At 40.1% G+C, this 20,425-nt stretch overlaps 1 protein-coding gene across 4 annotated transcripts in view; it reads right to left on the reverse strand.

Annotated features, from left to right (window-relative positions):
* gbf1 (golgi brefeldin A resistant guanine nucleotide exchange factor 1) overlaps positions 1–20,425 on the reverse strand; it is a 101,185-nt gene that overhangs the window by 26,105 nt on the left and 54,655 nt on the right. For 2 of the 4 annotated variants that reach the window (XM_070978299.1, XM_070978298.1), the window contains exons 5-10: positions 12,028–12,146; positions 10,895–11,003; positions 10,046–10,106; positions 7,370–7,424; positions 4,141–4,176; positions 209–356 (exon numbers count right to left, since the gene is read on the reverse strand). In XM_070978299.1, the coding sequence (XP_070834400.1) occupies positions 209–356; positions 4,141–4,176; positions 7,370–7,424; positions 10,046–10,106; positions 10,895–11,003; positions 12,028–12,146 (528 nt within the window). The remainder of the gene's footprint in view (positions 1–208; positions 357–4,140; positions 4,177–7,369; positions 7,425–10,045; positions 10,107–10,894; positions 11,004–12,027; positions 12,147–20,425) is intronic. The other 2 variants (XM_070978301.1, XM_070978302.1) reach the window with 1 other exon arrangement.

A 20,425-nucleotide genomic window follows, 5' to 3' on the forward strand; every position in this document is an offset into this window, starting at 1 on the left:
GTAGCAATATGTAAGGTCCACCACAAATTTCTTATGCATTTGTTTACCAGAAAATAAGATTAATATTTGACAATGAGAGAGAGATTGTTATCTGTGTCTACTTTAAATTCATACAACTGCAGAAGATTTTAGCTTCTGGAAAGTCCAGAAAGCTGAGGAAGGGTCACTGATGATTACGAGTGTATAATTCTAATAGTGTGTCCATTACCGGAAAGGTTGTTGTTGCTGAGGGTGCTGGACTGAGTTGGGTCCATCTGACCAGAAGAACTTCGGACCATGTGGCTAGGTGGCCTCGGTGACCGTTTTTGTTTCTTCCATTTGGATGACTCACTCATTCCACCGGCGCGCATCTTCAACTAGAAGAAACAGAGTCCATCACTGAGTAAGGCCTCTCAAAACACACCGTACTGTTGGACAGTCATTACTGATTAAGGCCATGATCAAATAGGATGCTTGATTTCCCATAAAATTCTTCCTATTGTTTTCCACATAACTGTGAGCATTGCCAGTAACAGACAGTAATAGCACTTAATGCTAATTCTTAAGCTACATTGAACACAAAGCTTTTTTCTCCCATTTTTCACGCATTGAAATAAAGCATTTAAGGTTTTTTCTGTGCACACAAAAGGTTACTTTCTCTAAAATTTTGTTCACAAATTGGTTTAAAATAGTGCTGTTAAAAATATTGCGTTATTAACACGTTAACGCAAATCAATTTCAACTGCGTCATTTTTTTTTTTATTGCGCAATTAACACTCTTTGTGACTTAGTGAACTTTTTTATAAGCTGTGGCCACCATAGACATAATGGTGGCCACTGCTAGTAACATTACAAAAACTACAGGATCCGGTTGTAAACCGGAAACAAAAATAGGCACGCCCCACACGTGTTTGGTCTTGCCTGCTCGCTAGCTGTAAAAGAGTAGGCTACCGGTTTGTGTGGATGTCAAGCGCGAAACACCGAAATGGATGCGAACAAGATTCTGAATGGAAGATTTAGTTTCAAAAAGTTGCCAGATGGGTCGACTGACAAGACCAAAGTTATCTTGTGTGTGTGTATTGTTGGTGTGAACTGAATTATCACCGCAGCACATCAAGTCTGAAATACCACTTGATGACCAAACACACGGCGAATGTGAATTCTCCGCCACCTCCTTGTCAAAACCAGGTGACAATGGATGGCTTTCGACAGAGGCATATGGATACCGCAACTAAGAACAAGCTTATTGCAGTCATAGCCAAGTAATGTTCATTCTTTCTGGAGAGAAATAAGAGGCTGGGTTGATAAGCCTCTGGTGAATAAAGAGAAGAGCAGTATAGTCTGACTGCTTGTATGTTCAAAGGAAACTCAAGAAAGGAAAGTTTAAGCCATGGTTTAACTGCACTATAGGCTGAGTCCTAGTTTACAATGATGTGCACTTTGTAACTTTATTTTGGATCACCCTGTTTTGATCCCTTAGAAAGGGTTGTTGAAGGGGCTTTTTTGTAACCACGTATTTATTTTTTTGTCATCTGTTTATTGACAGTGTTAAATTGTGTGAGATTTGATTCATTCAAATGTGAATGACTGCTCAAAGTGAGAATGTTAATGTGAAATATAACACTACACGTTGTTTTCAATAAAAAACATTTGCACAAAGCAAGCCTATCTACTTTTCCATGTTGATAAGAGTATTAAAATGATAATTAAAGGGACATTTAGAATAGATAAAAATGTGCGATTAATTTGCGATTAATTACGAGTTAACTATGACATTCATGAGATTAATTGCGATTAAATATTTTAATCGATTGAAAGCACTAGTTTAAAATCTACGTTGGTGAGCACCTCTCCTTTGCCAAGATAATCCATTCCTACGACAGGTGTGGCATATCAAGAAGCTGATACACAGCATGATGATTGCTCAAGTTATCCTTGGGTTTTTCACAATAAAAGGCCACTGTAAAATGTGAAATTTTATCTTGAGAAAACAGTCCAGATTGTGGCCTGTGTGATGTTACTGCACTCCTATTCAATGACTGTGCAAAGTTGCTGGATGTGGCCAGGAACTGGAAGACACTGCTTTTCATGTTGATCAAGTGCATCCCAAACATGCTCAATGGGTGACATGTCTGGTTCGTATGCCAGCCATGCAAGAACTGGGATGTTTTCAGCTTCCAGGAATTGTGTATAGATCCTTGCAACATGGTGCTGTGCATTTTCATGCTGCAACATGAGGTGATGGCAGTGGATGAATGGCACAACGATGGGCCTCAGGATCTCATCACCGTCAGTAGCTTATGCCTGCACATACCATAACCCTACCACCACCATGGGGCACTCATTCACAATGTTGACATTAGCAAACCACTCTCGCACAATGCTGTACACAGTCTGCGACCTGCCCGGTGCAGTGAAATCTGGAATTCATCTGTGGAGACAACACTTCTTCAAAGTGCTAGACGCCATCAAAGGGGACCATATTCCCACTCAAGTCAATTATAACAACAAACTGCAGTCAGGTCAAAACCTCGGTGAAGACGACGAGCATTCAGATGAGTTTCCCTGAGATATGTAATTAATCTTCTTTTTTAATTGTGCAAACCAACTGCTGCATCAGCTGACCGGGTGGCAGGTGCCCAATGATCTTGCAGTTAAAGAAGTCGGATGTGGAGGTCGTGGGCTGGCATCGTTACATGTGGTCTGCCATTGAGAGGCTCTGCCATCAAATTCTCAGAAACGGCATTGGAGATGGCTTATGGAAGTGAAATGAACAACCAATTCATTGGCAACAGCTCTGGTGGAAATTGCTGCAGTCAGCATGCCATATATATGCTCCCTTGAATGGATTATCTTGGCAAAGGAGAGGTCTTGCCTAACAAAGATTTAAACAAACTTGTGACACGACTTAAGCAAAATTAACCTTTTGTATGGAAGTCTCATAGCTTTAATTTCAACTCGTGAAAAATGGGAGCAAAAACAAAAGTCCTGCATTGATATTTTATTTAGTGTTTTGGGTTTTCTATTTTTTTGTTTGTTTTTTAGCTTTATGTAAGCTTTTCTTAAACATGAAGAGCTTATTCTGAGAGGGGAACTCCTATGACTTTACACATAGATAATTATGCTTATGTGAAAAAAGTTGTTTAAAGCCTTTAGTGTCACCAGAGGGAGTGAAGTTTGATAAATGTCCTCAAGTGATGTCACTTTAGTCAGCATCACTAAACGGCTGCATATTTTCAAAGCTACATACTGAACTGTCCAAGGGAAGCTCAAAATTGTTATTTTCTTACATTCTGATTTATTACACTTATACTGTTAACCCTGTGCAACATGCTTTGGTAACCTTATAGTTAATCAAGCTTGTACAAATTATACACATACAACAACATAAAAATAAACCCTGCTGGTTGCTGTTTCTCTGAGAAATGGGTGATGAGATAAGATACTGAGTGAGGTTCAAAAGAGAATATCCTATTTGATCACGGCACAAAACAAACAAAGCTTCAGCTACTGGATTAACCTGCATTTCATAAAACAATTCACTGAAAAAAACAACACTAAGTACATGCACACAATTACTGAAGACAATGAAGAGTCATTGTCACTTAATCTGTTCTGATGTGGAGTGCTTTTATTTGAAGAGCTTCTGTAAAGGTCCTGTTTCAGGTTCATTGTTTGTGTTTATTTATAGAAATCTTGTATGGTTTCTGACACTCTTCTAAATCTGTTTTGTGACTTTATCTCACCTTTCTTTAAAAAAGCAAAAACCACTAAGACATGCTTCTATCCTGCAAAAGCTGAGACAGCATAAGGGTGGTGTGATATACAGCGGATGAGACATATGCATGAGGGCGTAAACCCAAAAGACAATTCAATTAAAAACAAAGTTCAATAACAATACAAATGTAATGTGAGCATTCACAAGCAGACATGTCATAATGAACTGTGTTTAACACGATAAAGACTGTCCAAAATCAACTATCAGTTACGTTGTTCTTTAATAACAGATGATTATTTATTAAACACAGTACGTCAAGTTCCTCTTTTTAGTCAAGTTTAAAGACTAACGAAGTGGGAGGTTAGTGAGGTCTTAAAAAAGGACAGGGGAAAGGTTATGGGGAGAGATTCTCCAGCCTAAATACTGAAAGTCATCTTCCTTACCTGCACTCTTTTGTTTTTCCACAAGATATTGTAAGCCTCAGAAGAGAAGGGGAGCGGGCAGGTGCCCGTGATTAGTGATGGTAACATGTCAGCAGTGGGACCAACACAAAACACATTTGAGCATACTCGTTTATGCATGATGGGAGGGGTGTGGGATCCAAACAGGGCACAGGGTTTGGAGACACAGACACAGCCACTATAGGCTCGAACTACTAGAGAATGAGCAGCCAGCTAATGAGCAGGCAGTGTGAGTGGACAGGCTGACAGAACATGCAAAAAGCAACTCCTGCTTCCAGCTCAATATTCAGGTCTCACAAAAATACTGCATGTGTAACACAAACACAACAGCCATTTAAATGAAACAACAAAATGGAGAAATTTTGGCTATTGGTGTATTTATAACAACATGTGTTTTGTTTCTTTGGTAGGAACTATAGTAGAAACACGAGTGGAAAAGTTGAAAGAAATCAAATTAAAAGTCCATTTCAGCCCAGACCTACTTGGGACTTTCCCATCCACTGCACAGGGGATCCCATAGTATTTCCACTGAAAAGCTTAGGGAAGCCATTTTGTGCTGCTCTTCATCAGAGGTGTGGAACGTAACCAGATGTGCATTTGCCAAACCAGCTAGCTAGCTCTCATCCATCAAGTTTTTTTTTTTTTTTTTTTTTTTTTTTGGGGGGGGGGGGGGGGGTGCAAAGGATGTGACATATTTATACACACTCCAAAGAGTCTTGGCTAACAGTGTAACAGTAGCTTTGAAATGGAGTGTGCTAACATCAACAGTCCAAGTCCAAAGTCTAAGTTAACCAGTGAAATATAGCTATAGATACTGTTAACTAACATTAGCTTGCTTGCTAATGCAGACAAATTGCTAGCTAGATAACATACATTATTGGTAGCTAAATATTATCTGTGTGGATATGTTAGTTGGCCTGCTAGCCAAATTACTACTAGTGTATTATGACAAATGGTGTTGATTTTAGGTTACAAAAAATTATGTAACGGTAAAAAGCAAACTACAACTGCTTTCTACTAGCCAAGAGCGACAAAAGGCAGAACGGCCAACTAGCTAACTGTAACCTAACAACATTTACACAAAATTTCGTTACACACAAAAGTGAAATTACAAAATGGTTGCTGGTAAAAAATATGAAAAAAGATGAATTTCCAACGCTGGTAGGTAGTATAATGGAGCTAGCAGTCCCAACAAAATATAGGAACATTACAAATAGTGCCATTATTCTAAATGTGATTGTAATTTAGTTTCCAGCATTCAGTGTTTATTTTAGCATTCAGTCTCATGTACATCACATCTGCGTTTTGGCTGATGCTCACTTGCACCTTCAGAGTGTGAACATGAGGAACAGGATACTGACTACAGTTCACTTACCAGCCAACGGTATCATTAATAACACAGATTTTCTGAAAATTCCCAATAGCACCTTCAAAGTAACACACTGTCGCCCCTTGGGGCGAATGGAGAAACGACACCAATTACACCTGCAGTTCTCACTAACCATACAACCACAGATGGTAGGGACGAGCCATTTCTGGCTTGGCACATTAGATGAAAATGAGGCAAAGAAGATGTCTCACTTGAAAGCTTGAATTAGTCACATCAGGGTGAGATTTATGCTTCATCTGATTTGTTTCACACAACAGAAGGCTTAAGAATAAAGACTTACTGGTTGGTATGGCAAATGTACATGAACGTTCCTCTGATAAAGAGCAGCATACACTTCTATAACTGTCAATCCACACATCCAGACTCAAAGTGACAGGTTCTCTCTTGTCCCTCATGAGCCTGAAGCTTGCTTAAGTGTTAAGTGTTGAGAGCATGCTTAACATACTCAGCTCTGGGTAGTTATTTTGTCACATTGCCATACATGACAAAGTAGTTTATTTCCTGCATGATGTGTTACCATGACATGTATAAAGTTGGACCTTATTCAGCTGCCCCAAATTGCACTGCTGGGAGACTTTTTGAATCACAGGGCCAGAGGTCCAATTTCCTATGAACTGAACCCTGTCACGTCTCCACTGGATGAGTTCATATGTAAGAAAAGGGAATAATCTTTTCAATGGGAAACATCCGGGACTGTCTCCAAAGCAGTAGATATGTGATTCACTTTGTCTTGGCACCCCTTGCTATACACTAGCTTTTCTGCGTAATTCAATTCTGGGTCAAACATGTTTATGGTCACTAAGGTGCGCCTTAAACTACTGACATCACTTCAACTTTGGGTGTAGAAATTGGTAATTAGTCACCTTAAAGGATGCATTGCAATGGCAGTATTTGATACTTGCAGCATTTTGATAGCCATTGCTCAAACTTCAGTTCAGTTCAGTTCAGTTCAGTTCAGTTCAGTTCAGTTCAGTTCAGTTCAGTTCTACCACTTAATGTTCTCATTTTCAACTAGAATGAGCAACTAGAATGCCTAATGGTGGAATAATGGAAAAAAAACTTTCATCTCTAAAGGAATTAATTCAATGGTAACTTTTGAACTTGAAAGGGCATGAGAAAAACTATTTGAAAAAACATGAAAACCACCAAAGTTTAATAGCAACCCAAAGCACCCCATGCACTCCTGCCAAGAAGCCATGTTAACCCTGCCTGTCAGTGCACTACACCAGCAGGCCAATCACATAGGAAGTTCAGTACCCTCTCTAGGCCATTCTGACTTGTGTTTCTACACTGCTCTTCACAAATCAGATCCTGCATGTGCAGGACACAGGATGGGGTCTGTGGGAAGAAAACAGGCACACACAGAAAGATGGGCAACTCAAACTGAAAACTAAAAGTTCCAAAAAGCCAAACTGAGGTGAAAGGGCAGAAATGAGATTATAGGGGACTGCACTGTTAGGAGCAGGTGACAGGAGCAGGATGATCATAAAGGGGGCGTTGAAGGTTTATCCAGGCTTTGAATCCTTAATTACACTGTTTAATGAATCAAGGGCATTTTACCTTAGATGTAAATAGAGTACTATAGATTAGAATATGCAGAAAAAATGTGGTTGATCTTGATATTTCGGACATGTCTACATTTCTGTCAGTTAAGTGATGTTTTTACGTCATTAACTGTATTATACAGCCACAGATACAATGTTCAGACAGAAACCTAAAACAACACACTGACAATGAGAAAAACAAATGCTGTAAAAATGGAGAAAAACAGAACATTAAGCAAGCAGATAAAATAGACAATCAACATCTCAGTCCTGTTACCTTCTTCATGTTGGCACCCACATAACTCTTGGCCTCTTCTTTGAACTGTGGTAGCCTGAAAGAAACAGCCATAAAACATAAAACAATCCTCTGATATAAATATAGCCTATTTTCCAGACTATTGTCCAGGCACCAGTCTCATAAGTACAGGAAACCTGAAAGCATGATTTTGTGTCTAAAAAGGCATTTATTGTGTTGCTGATGCCTTTGCTGTTTTTTCTTTAATTGTATCCTTATGTTACTTTGCTGGTTCAGACACTAGGTTTTCAAAAAGGCCCAAACAGCATATTCCATGTTCCACAGAAAAGGACATTTGTGTACATCACTAAATACTAAAGAATTTTGTGTAGGATGCAGAGCTGTGGCTCACCTAAAAAGGTGACATTTTTCCAAATTAAATGTGAAACTGTATTGTTACCCACAGGTTTTACCATTACAGCTGCATCTTGGGACACCTTTGTAATTTAGACATCTTACTGGCATAGTTTATCTCAAATACTGAAAATACATTGCACACTCATTGAAATACAGCTTACCTTTTATTCACTGTGTTGTTCAAATGATTTAATGTGAATGAGGCACAGACTGGTGTTAAGTCTTGAGGTGTAGCCTATTGATACTTGAGCAATTAGCACATATGATCTCTTTGTTTTCTTGTACTGGTTAAGCATGGTGCCACACCTCTGAAAGCAGGAACCTGTGGATTTTTGTTATTTTTGCTTCCAAAATATTTAGCAGATTATCATAATTGTTACAGACGATTGAATGATTGATTTATCGACCAATCGTTTCACTTCTTAAGCCATTATATCTCAGCCTCGCCTGCTTAGATTTTGACAATTTGTCAAATCTGTCTACTATGATTCCCCCAAATCGACAGAAGTGCAATGAAGAATTGTGCCCCTTTAATGTATTTTCTTGACCTAAAACACATGACACAATTCACACAAAAGGAATTTAGAACCTGTCCTAAGCTGCTTAAGAGGCAATATCACGGTGGGAACCTCAACATTTGAAACCTGAGCTAATAAACTTTTCCAGCATTTGATGAGCAATGCTGGCTGCTGTTCCCAAGGCATCGCACTCTTTCTGTGTGTGTGTGTGTGTGTGTGTGTGTGTGTGTGTGTGTGTGTGTGTGTGTGTGTGCCACTTGGTTTCTGTGGACTCAGAGCCTTGCTGGAAAATGAGATGTCACCACCAGTCACGCACATACACACAGACCAACAAAGAAAAAGGAGCCGACGGCCCCCCTCCTGACATTAACTCAGCGTTAATAGAGTGTTGTCTTGCGAGCACGATTATTGGATGATCTGTGGGTCCAACAGATTAACATGCCTAATACTTTCAGCAGGCAATCTAAGAGTCTTTCTGAGGAGCTGAAGAAAGCTGCTGCTCATTATTCTCTGATGGGGGAGGGGCAGCCAAGACCCTCTCACATCTCTATTACCCAGGGTCTGTGGACAAGTGGGGGGCTGGGGGTTGAACATGTGCAAAATGAGATGTGAAGTGCGTGCATGTGTGTGAGCAGTATCAGAGGGATGTAGTAAAAATCCCACACTAAATTTATGTCTCCGGTTCATGTGCAGGGATGCCTCTGTTTATGACTGTGGCTGCCGTGCTTTTCTATTTCCACGCTCGCACAGTAAAATCTTGTTAGAGGACATGATAATAAGGTGTCATACAAGAGTCCTGCCAATAAATAAAACAAGCCAAGAATGCTTGGAGGGAGAGTCAGTGAATGGTGACAAGCTTGGCAAAAACCAACACTGGACTTCACTTGAGGGGAGATAAACCCTCACTTTATGGCAAATCCTGCGCCAAACTGTCTCGATGGAGACATACACGCCTTCACACAGGAGGTGGATAAACCCATAACTTTATTTAGAGCTCTATTTGTTCTCCAGGTGTGCTCTGTCACATTCAGATGAGCAGAAAGCTTTTCTTGTGGCTGATTTTCCTGATTGCTTCTGTCTGGGATCACTGGCAATGCTAATTCTGTATGTGTGCCTGTGTGTCTTTTTGTAGGTATGGGGCTGGGAGCTTTGCTGTTGAAGCAGAGACCAGCTTCATCTATATGCAGATCATGCAGTGTGAAGCTCAATTGGCTCATCCGCTTGTCTGTGACTGAATGTGACTGGCACTCTGATGCATCTGGATAAGGTGGTTTGTGTGGTGGGGGAAGATGGAGGAGAGGAGCTCTTACGCTAAATGCCAAAGGAGAAATCATGTTATGGCATTAGTGAATCAGTGGTTCATTGACCCTGTGAAGAGTACAAAATGAAATTCATGAGCTCCAAGGGGTATAATGAGGCCTGAGAGACAGATATATGCAGAAAACCGTCTATCTGTAATCCAGAGGTGATGGAGGAGGGGCAGTTTGGCCTGCTCTTCTTCTGTGGTGAGACAACTTAAGATTTGGGATTTTAAAGTATCCTTCACTTTCCTTCACTTTGAAGCAGCATTCATGCTTCAATTTTAGCCCCACAAAAGTGTTTTGATTTGATAAAAAAAAAAAAACCCAAACAAGCATCATATTTCAATATATAACAAAAAAACTGAATGTAAACATACTGAGTCCTAACAACTTCCAAAAAGTCCACGTTAAAGTATGTCTGAACACAACCATCAACCTTCATATGACACTCATCTTCATCCACCACTGTCCCATTCATTTACCTTGAAAACAGTAGCTGTACCATGTCAACCAGTGTATGTTCAGCTGATTTCCTGAGGAGCTCTGCAAACACACGGGAGAAAGAGACTTTGGAACCAAACAGACTGAAACAGAGGAAGGTACATGAATTGAGGAGATAGCAACAGTCAGGCACAGAGACATTTAGACAAACTTCAAGGGGAGTATAAGCGAGGTAGAGCTAATAGAGCAGGCCTGAGAAAAGTGATGTCTTTTTTTCAGCTTATGCATTTGAAATTTGAATTAATTAACAAAATTTTATGTGCTGTCATTCATTCTCAACTGACCATTTCAACACCAAGGAAGACAGCGTGCATCTACACCTCAGAGACACTGCTCAACAAACGTCATCAAACAGATGAAAGAAGATGTGTATACAAGAGATATATGGACATTTCTTTCTTATTGTCTGCAAAGTCTTAGCTAAACAGTGCTGCCCCTAATACACTGTTAAATGTGTCCCCTTAAAACAAAGCAATAATGTGACCCTTCATCACAGGTTTCAGTTAAGCACATCTTTTTCTCAGCTTGTTGGATTTGAATCCTTTTAGATTCTGGAGGAGTAAAAATAAAGATAAAAAATAAAGATTGTTAAAAAGTCATAAAACATAAATAATCATACAACACATTTTAGATTGTATTCCTATCCCATTACTGTCGTCTCCAGAACTGTCAGATTTATCTTGACACCCATTTGCAGGTCCTGACCCCCAGAATAAATATTTTGTACCATGAGTTGATATGAAGTAAAACATCTTTAAAATCTTCTGAGTCTTCCTAGAAATGACCATCCTCTCAGAAATAGTGCTTGATGAGTGTCTGATGTGACTCACCACTGAGGCGCATCTCAAAGCAGATCCTGAAGCAGGACTGCATTATCTCACAGACAGACTCATTGGTCAGATGGGCTCCGACTGGAGTCAGAAGCAGAGTCCTCAGGACCTGAAACAAATAAGATAAGGATTATGACATACTATGACTGTACTAAAATCCACAGACATATCAATCACATTCATGGAACAAGTATTTGACACGAGGACACTGAAAATAATGTGTACTGGAGTTGTCAAGTGAAATTGTGCAACTACTCACTCTGCTATATGTATGTTTTTTACCCAGCATGGAAAAACACTCACAAAAAGCAGTCTGAAAATGTGTAGTTCACTCCCAAGTGAAAGCTTGGAGATATCGGTGACACTCATGGTAAAATGGTGAAATCAAGCATCCGGTTCCCATAATGACTGTAGTGCTAAGTGACATATTCATTATTCAAAATATTTTATTGTTGCTTTTCGGTTGGAAATTTAAAAAAAAAAGATGTTAGTTTTGTGCATTAAATTGGCTGTTTACTGTTATGAACAGGCAGAAGCAGGTATAGCCTTGTACTGGGTAGTATCACCAGACTTAATGCTGGCACTGCATCAAATGAAAGACCCGCTGGCTTGTCAGCCCCAGAGTCAGTCTTCTGGTGCTTTGTATTATATGATACATTGATTTTCTTTCAACAACAATGAGAGATAGCATTTTAATCTTGTTTACATATTTATAAAATAAAGTAAAAAAAACTAAATAAATAATATAGAAATGCTTGTATGGTGTGTACTTGCCTGTGCAGTGTTCATTTGAAACTGATGTCTCATTGTAAAAAGAAGTCTTTAGCACAGAGATTTCATGAATATGCAGGACTGTCAAAAGGCTGAAAAACACACTTCTTGTGGTTTAGCTATCTCATTCTGCTCTACTTGTGATGCTTCTCTCAGAGAAGTGTTGTGCCAACTGTATGTTCATTGTCAAGACTTTAGAATTTACTATGAACTTAAATATCTTCAAAGGGCTTCGCTATTGAAAGGCTGCCACACTATACTGGATTAACTTGCACAGGGATTGAGACAACATGGACATCATTTGTCAGGTCTATCAGGTCAGAGCAAGACCAGTGGAGTTACTACTAGTAAACATTCTGTACCTGCAGAATTTTCATAAGGACGACTTCATCACTGGCGGGGTCGGTTCCTACAAATCTTGCATGTGTGACTGCGTCAGCCATGTTCTCAATGGCCTCTGCTGCTGCTTCATGGTTAGCATCTGCAAACAGACAAGAAACACACAATTTTCTCAACAGGCCGACTCAGAAAATTCAAACTCTACAACAAACTTCATTAGCTTGATAAAGAGAGCTTTTAATGGGAAAGAACACTTCAGTTGGAAGGACAGTTGGAGTTGAAGCTGATTATGCAGGGGGGCACACATCACTGGTACATATGTACAAATGCGCAACAGAAATCAAGTGTGTAACATTCATTCCACTTCTCAGTGTGATGCAGTTTAATGCAACATTAATAACCATTTAACACCGTTCTGACGCCATAAACAAAAACAGAACATTATAAGCTTGATAAAAAGTAGAATTCACAGCTGAAACGTTTGGTGGATTTAGCAACTGACTGAAAAGAATTGGTAACTTATTGGTGACTAAATAAAACAGTACAAAAAACAGTAGGCTAGCATGTGCTGCTGTGTAGTCCCTGAACATAACATGCATGTGGTGGTTCTCCATGAGAAATGGAGAAATTCTTATTGTTTTGTGGACGTAAAATGCAAGCGAGTGTGCCTAAGTTAGTTTGTGGGGACGAGCTCACAGAAATGAAAAAGGACAATCTGGAGCTTAATACAGCCCAAAACATCCTAAACCAGATGAGCTGGAAGGGCAAATCTGCTTGGATGAAGGGAGCAAGTTCACGCTCTTTGGCAGTTTGGGTGCCCCACAAGACCACATTCTGACAGAGACAGTGTTATGCAGGCAGGTTTTGCGGTGAACAAGTTAATAGCAAGGGAGGAGAGCCTTGTTGCTGTTGTAGAGCTGCTAGCACCAGACAAATCAAAAGTGTTCCAAAGTGTCAGTTTGTCTGGAATGATTCATAGAGATGAAGGAAAACCTGAATCATTTGAAGTGAAATTAAAGCTGTGGCAAGTGCAACTGGAAAGAGGAAACACTGTCCATTTTCCTGCTCTGCAAGAACAAAAGTCTGCTGGTCAGGCATATTCAGATGCAGCTGAACATATGTGTTCGAACATTTAACATGGAACCAGCTGATGTGTCTGACAGCATCGAACATGAATTCAGTGAACTGCAAAGCAATGATGAGCTCAAGGCTAGAAACTGTATCCTGAGGATGTTCCTATCTGAGGAGACATGCACTGAAGTTTGTTACTCCATTTGGGAGAACCTACAACTGTGAGCAGTACTTTGGAAAACTGATCTTGTAAAGACTTTGTTTCATGCAGGCTACTCATTTCCACCACCCAATGAAAAGAGGAGGAGCAGTTTATAACTACCCCTGCCTGTGGTGGAAACCCACTCCAGGAGTTTAAATGCAACTTCTGAATGGAAAGTGGTGTTTTGGGCAATTAAAACCATTCTTTGTCAGATATGACAAAACAAGATGTCACAATTCTATAGGTAACGTAAAGTGGAGGTAATGGTTTACTTCTCTCAGTAACCAAGAACACAACTACAGCTCAGCACATAAACAAAACTAGACAAATCTAGTATGGTCTGTCCACATTGTCCTTCAAACCCTGGGATCTAATGACCAGATGTGGCCTTTTGTTGAAGGCAGGCTGGGACAAATTGGCTGTCAGAGCGACAGAAGCCAGTGTTTTTGAAACCCGAGCCACTGGCCAGCTATCTGCCTGGAGCCAGCCTGTTTTCCTTTCCCATCGCCCTCAGGAGCAGCAATTCATTAACTAATAAGCACAGGGGGAAAGAGAGGGGAGGAAGGACGGATGCAGAGAAGGAGAAAGAGAGGTGCAGATGAGGATTTTCTGAGTAAAACAACAATGCAGCTTGTCAACATGAAGACTGATATGTAGAAAAGATGAGTAGCATGTGATTATTAGAGGACATCAGATAAATGATGTTACTCCTTAAGACAGTACCAACTTTGTGAATGTCTGGGACGTTTTAGTGATTGGTGGCTGTTGTGAAGACCTGGAGTAAAGACAGTGTATCGGTCAGAAGCTGGTTAATGGCTGAGATCTGTTTTTTTCGTGTGGTTGAGGCCATTGAGACAAAGCAATGCCAATATCCCTCCAGAGGCAAGGGCGACAACAAGCATGGAAGTTGCGCTGAAAACATCCAACGTCCAGACACAGAAACTGGAGCCACAGGGGGATCCAGCACAATGTCAGAAGTGATATAAAACACTAATCCTTCTCTTGGCACACAGTCTATACAAGTAGTGTCCAAAAGAGTGGTTGGGGGGGGGTGGGATTGTTAAAATAACACTGAGGAGAGGAGAGGCTCAATATGTGCGTGTGTGTTTGTGCGTGTGTGTGCGCCTGAGGGTATGTGGGCAAAGTCAATAGGGGGTTGAACCAGCTGCCACATAAAGCAGTTTAAGTAATACCAAACTCTGGTCACAAAAATCAAAGACGTGGCGTGAGTGAGGGAGAGCAGAGAGGGCAGAGTGGATGGTTTTAAGCATGCAACACACAAAAAGCTCTCGAGCTGCACTCTGCACGAGGGCCAATACATCTTTAGAAACCAAACAAATGGACTGCTGGGTTTTTCCATGGTCAGAGAAGAAAATGAGTTTGTTCACCTGTTCATCTTCTGAATAGCACAAGATCACCTTTCAGCTGGCTGCTGCGCTCCCTGCTTTAGCCACACATTTGGTGTAAATAAGAGTAAATGTATGGAGTATTTTTTTATGGTATTGTGGTGTTTTTGCATCTCCTTCTTCAAAAATGCAACAAACATGATCTCTGGGATGTTTGTGCTTCCCCAAAACAAATGCAGGATAAATGCAGCAATCAAGCTGTTAAAAACGTGAGAAAAAAAAAATTAGAAATATCAAAAACTATATTTGTACAGGGACAAGTATGTAGCGTGAACCAGTACCACACACCACAGCATTTACAGTGTGGTCTAAGCTACTTCGCAATGCCTGTCCCTGGATGGGCTTTAAAACTGCATTCAACTCAACAAATACGCAACACATTGACACAAACTCAGTAATACATACATACAGTAAGAACACACAACTCAGAACTGAACAGTAAAATACAGACAGAGCGATCCAAATGACAAATGATGACTGATTTCGAGTTTAAAATGATCAGTGTGAGTTATGCAGGTATCAGCATAGACCATGTGAACTGCAATCCTTTTATCCTTTAATTTCTTTTGTTCCAAGTTTTTTTTTTTTTTTTTTAAAGGGATACTGCAGATATTTGGTACTGTATTACCATGAGGGCTTTGGACCTGTAAAAGGGAAATTTCAAAATAATTTTACTGACATCACTGGGATATTTCCTCAGATTTCTCAGACTTTTCCTCCTCTTTAAATCATTTTTTTTTTCTGTTATTTTTTTTTTATTTCTCTACTTCAGTTTCACAGCTTCATGTTTTTTTCTTATATTTTTTCTTTATATGTATTGTTTGTGTGTTGACTTGTTTTCTCACAAGTCAAACTGTTTTCCTGTTTCCTGCTTTTTATATGTTCTTTAAAAAGACATGTGACGACACGGATTGACGGTTTTTCCTTTTTTAAATCTCTGGACTGCCACCTTTTTCTTGAATTTGTACTGAGGATAAAAATTGGAACTTTTACCATGATGACTTTTTCCCTTTCTTTTCTGTCTGTGGATTAGGTGTTGCTGAATATTTTGCTGAATTACATGTAATATTGCTGCTCATGTCAATTATGAACTTCTTTATTTAATCATAACAAACACTTTAATCAATACCAACAATTTATTCAACTCTGAAATCATAGGCAGGCTACAGTTGTACTCTAAGCTCATCTCTTCTGGCAGTGGCTGCAGCTTAAGCCTCAGCTGAGCCTCAGTGTGAGCCCTGCGTGGGCTGGTGACCATGCGGCTGCTAGCAGCACAGTGAGGGGCTTTGCTGACTCTGCTGGGCAGGAGAAACAGAGGGAGAATGAAGGAGGAACAGGGGAGGAGAGATGAGCTCTGGGAAAAGAAAGGATAGGGCAGAGATCTGGATATCCGTCAGCACAGAGGCTTAGTTTACTGCTTCCTCCATGCCAGGAGACCTCAGGCCACAGATTGAGAGGAATTATCTCACACTAAATGAAATGGGTGAGTGAAATGAGTGTGTGTGTGTGTGTGTGTGTGTGTGTGTGTGTGTGTGTGTGTGTGTGTGTGTGTGTGAGTGTGAGTGTGAGAGAGAGAGAGAGAGAGAGAGAGAGAGAGAGTGAGTGAGTGAGTGAGTGAGACCTATCCCTTTCTCTAAGGCCCTAGACAAGCAAACAGTTTTAAAGAGTGCCAGGACAAAGGGGAAAATATCCCCAGTGACACACTGAACAGGAGGACCATATTCGACACAATACTAAGGATAACGGGGAACACAACTGCCTGCTGGAAGCCATTTCTTCACTGCAGACTTAGAGAGGAGTGATGGTGTAATGTGTCTAAACCTGAACTGATCCTAAACACCAACACACTCCAACCTTTCCTGAAAGCTTACCAGGCATCAAACAGTAACATGACATCATTCTGCAAGCATCACAATACACTCGGAACATCATGGCCACTTACAGAAGTATAGCAAACAGCCTCTGTCTTACTGCAGGTAATTAAAACTAACAGATCTGAAGCTGAGGTTTCACATGCAAACCTAATGCTTAAGATAATCTGACTCCAGGTGTCATAGTTACAAAAAATGTTCATCAAAGACTCAAAAGTAAGGTTTTTTGTATTTCTTCCTAACCAGAAGATGGCAGTACTTGACAAGACCAATGTTGTTGTTATTTCTATAAATCTACCACTCACATCTACTCGGCTATCACAAAGGCAATGTCAGTTCCATATATCCTAACTTCAGTTATGATTTAAGATCATGAGAGATGGTCTTACTGTCAGTGTTTGTCATGAATGCTTTTACGATTAACAGTTAATTAGAATATAATAATAAAGACAACTTTTATATAGAATAATTCTCTCATAAAAGGCAACACCAAGTGTTTAAGATAAAATCAAATAATAATAAGATGTGTGATAAAACAATAATAACAGGAAAACAAAAATAAAATAACAGTAAAATTAAAACAACCAAATAAAACAAAATTAAACAACTGTTAGGTAAAAAGAAAAGACACAAAATGATATGAAGAAGATGTGTCTTAAGAATCTGTTCATAAATCAGCAGGTTTAGAACCCCTAAGAGCCTCAGGGAGCTGTAATTAACTAAGACTGCCTCTCCGTGCCTTACAGTACTGGACTCAGAACAGTCAAGAGGTTTGAGTCAGAGGATGTAAGCGACCTTACAGGCACATATGTCTTCACCATGTCAGACAGATAAGATGGGGCAAAGCCATTCAATTATTTAAAAAAACGAATTCTAAAGTGACAGACAAGACAAGTAACCAAAGTAAAGATTTTAAGACTGGAGTAATGTGGACTCTGCCTGGTTTTCATCAAAAGTCTGCTGCTGCCTTCTGCACAAGCTGTAACTGACCAATAGCTTTCTTAGATACACCGCATAGAAGAGCGTTACAGTAGTCCAGCCTGCTGGAGATAAAAGCATGCATTAACTTCTCCATGTCTGGCCAGCATAGAAACGGATGGCTTTGGCAATATTCCTAAACTGACAGAATGACACTTTAGTCACGTTTCTAATGTGATGTTCAAAATTTAGGTCTGAATCAGTCTGTTCCTTGATGTTTAGTGTAAGTAGATTTAGGTGTTCAGACAGTTTCTCTCTCTCAGCTTTTGCTCCAATAACAAGGATCTGTTTTGTCTTCGTGGCGGCACGTTGGAAAAGCAGGTAGTGCGCGTGCCTCACAGCAAGAAAGTCGCCGGTTTGATCCCCGGGTCAGCAGGGCCTTTCTGTGTGAAGTTTGCATGTTCTTCCCATGCATGCGTGGATTAAGCACTCCGGCTTCCTCCCACAGACCAAAAACATGCTCATTAGGTTAATTGGTGACTCTAAAATTGTCCTTAGCTGTGAATGCAAGCGTGAATGGCTGTTTGTCCGTATATGTGGCCCTGCAATCGGCTGGCGACCGGTTCAGGGTGTACCCCGCCTCTCGCCCGTTGACAGCTGGGATAGGTTCCAGCCCCCCTGCAACCCCGAAAAGGGATAATTGGGTATAGACAATGGATGGATGGATATTTTGTCTTCATTTAGCTGTAAGTTCTGAGTCATCCACAAGCTGATGTCTCAGATTCATGTAATTGAGCTGTTGATAGAACTGTAGTCATTTAAGTTTACCGACATACAGAAATGATATCGCCTGCATAATAATGGAAATTGATGTTATGATGTCTAATAATATTGCCAAGTGGTAAGTGACTGAAAAGTACTGGACCTAAGATAGAGCCCTGTGGGACACCACATGTCAGGTCTGTTTTACTGGAGGAGTGATCATCCATGGCCACAAAGAACTGTCAACCAGTGAGATGAGACCTGAATCATTTAAGACTGTGTCAGAGAGACCAACCCAGTGTTCAAGTCTGTCCAGCAGAATATTCTGATCCACAGTATCGAACACAGCACTGAGATCTAACAGGGCCAGCAGTGCTGGGCCCTAAAACCAGACTGGAATTTTTCAAACCCACTGTTGTTGCAGAGGAAATCATTCAGCTGTTTAAAAACTTTTTTCCACTGCTGTAATTAACTGCATGATTTGCTTCAATTAAAATTATGGGAAAGTCAGAGTAAAATGCTTTTTAAAAGTACCATTTTCCTGCTGTATGGATGGTGTTTTTGCTTCGGTGACCTGGATTGATTTGCACTACCAAAGTACAGTATGGTCTCGGTCACTATCATTGTGCAGCGTATATGCAGTACATTTTTTTTGTGGTTTGCATGTATTCACTTCCTTCCCTTCGTGATTTATATGACTTTGGTGGTGTTACGCTGCATTTTGTGATTAGGATTAAATAATTAATCAAACAATTATTAAAATCTATTTATCTATTCATCCATCCACCCATCCAATCTACCCCATCTATCTACCTACTTACTTGAATATTCTTTCATATTGTTCTTTCTATCTTGAGTTGCAGCTGTCAAACAAAAAAATAACCAGATACAACATGCAACTATCCATGAAAAAACTCAGACAGACTAATGCAACACTCACCTTTAAATGTATTTTTAGAACACATAACAAATCTGCTATGTGTTTTACATTCTTCAAAAACAAAATCTAAAATTTCAGTAGTCACTTAAAATGAAACAGACACCAAAAATGGGCACTGGACATTAAAAAGGGGCTCTGTTTAAGAAGAATCACATTTTAAAAACTCATTGGAAAGCTATGCTATATTCTGCAGCTGACTTAAAATTACCACATGGTTCAGTAAAAAATGAAATGAAAACCAAAGTCTAATACACAGTCGCTCCACATTGTCATGAGAAAATGTGTCTTTGGTCTCCTCATGGAGCTTCTGACACATTCTTCAGATCGAGTTTCACTACTCTTTGAACTCGCATTCAGCATTGCATGCTCACACCCCCATCACCCCACGACCAGAAAAAAAGATGCATGGTGAAGTAAAACAAGAGGAGAGTCAAGTGTTTTAATGGGCTGCCAGAGACTTTGTATTGTGTTTGAGGAAAAAAAAGTCAGACTGAGATGCAGCAGGGTAAATAAAGATGTCAAACTACTGTCATATTTCTTCATCTTTACAGCAAGTGGAGAGTGAGAGCCGTTGCCCTGAGAGCGACCGAGCTGAGAACCCCTGAGAACAGTGCTGATGAGATGATGGTGGTGGTGGTGAGATGGCGTCAGGATGGGGGTGGTGGGGATTAAGGGAACTGGTGTCAGGTCTGCAGTGACAGACTGAGACTCTGGGACTTTGTGATGTGATCTTTGAACAGATATTATGTGTGTGTGTGTGTGTGTGTGTGTGTGTGTGTGTGTGTGTGTGTGTGTGTGTGTGTGTGTGTGTGTGTGTGTGTGTGTGTGTGAGCCTTGGCAGTCTGGAAAGCATAGACTACTGCTGGTTTTCAGTTTGAATGAACATCTAAACATCCTGAACCCTCATCTGTTCCAGAGAATGTTTTCACTTTTATATGCATTGCATTTTGTTTCAAAGAAATTTCAGTTCCAACATGAAATCCTATCGCCTAATGGTTGCTCACTTGACCATGGTAAAAAGAGAACTACAAACTATTTAATAGATCTAGAAATGTGATGTGCGTCCTCAGTGTTTTTTTAATAGTGTGCAATGTTCCTGTTGCACAGGATCTGATTCAGTTATGCAATGACTGCAGCTGTGTAGACAGCAATGTAACACTAACTCAACTCTTGCTATTAAGACTAACATCTGGTGATACATGCTCATTTCACACTTAACAAAACAACTGGCAGACACTGGGCCATATTTCT

The sequence above is a fragment of the Chaetodon trifascialis genome, chromosome 13, assembly GCF_039877785.1.
Source record: "Chaetodon trifascialis isolate fChaTrf1 chromosome 13, fChaTrf1.hap1, whole genome shotgun sequence".
Classification (NCBI taxonomy): domain Eukaryota; kingdom Metazoa; phylum Chordata; class Actinopteri; order Chaetodontiformes; family Chaetodontidae; genus Chaetodon; species Chaetodon trifascialis.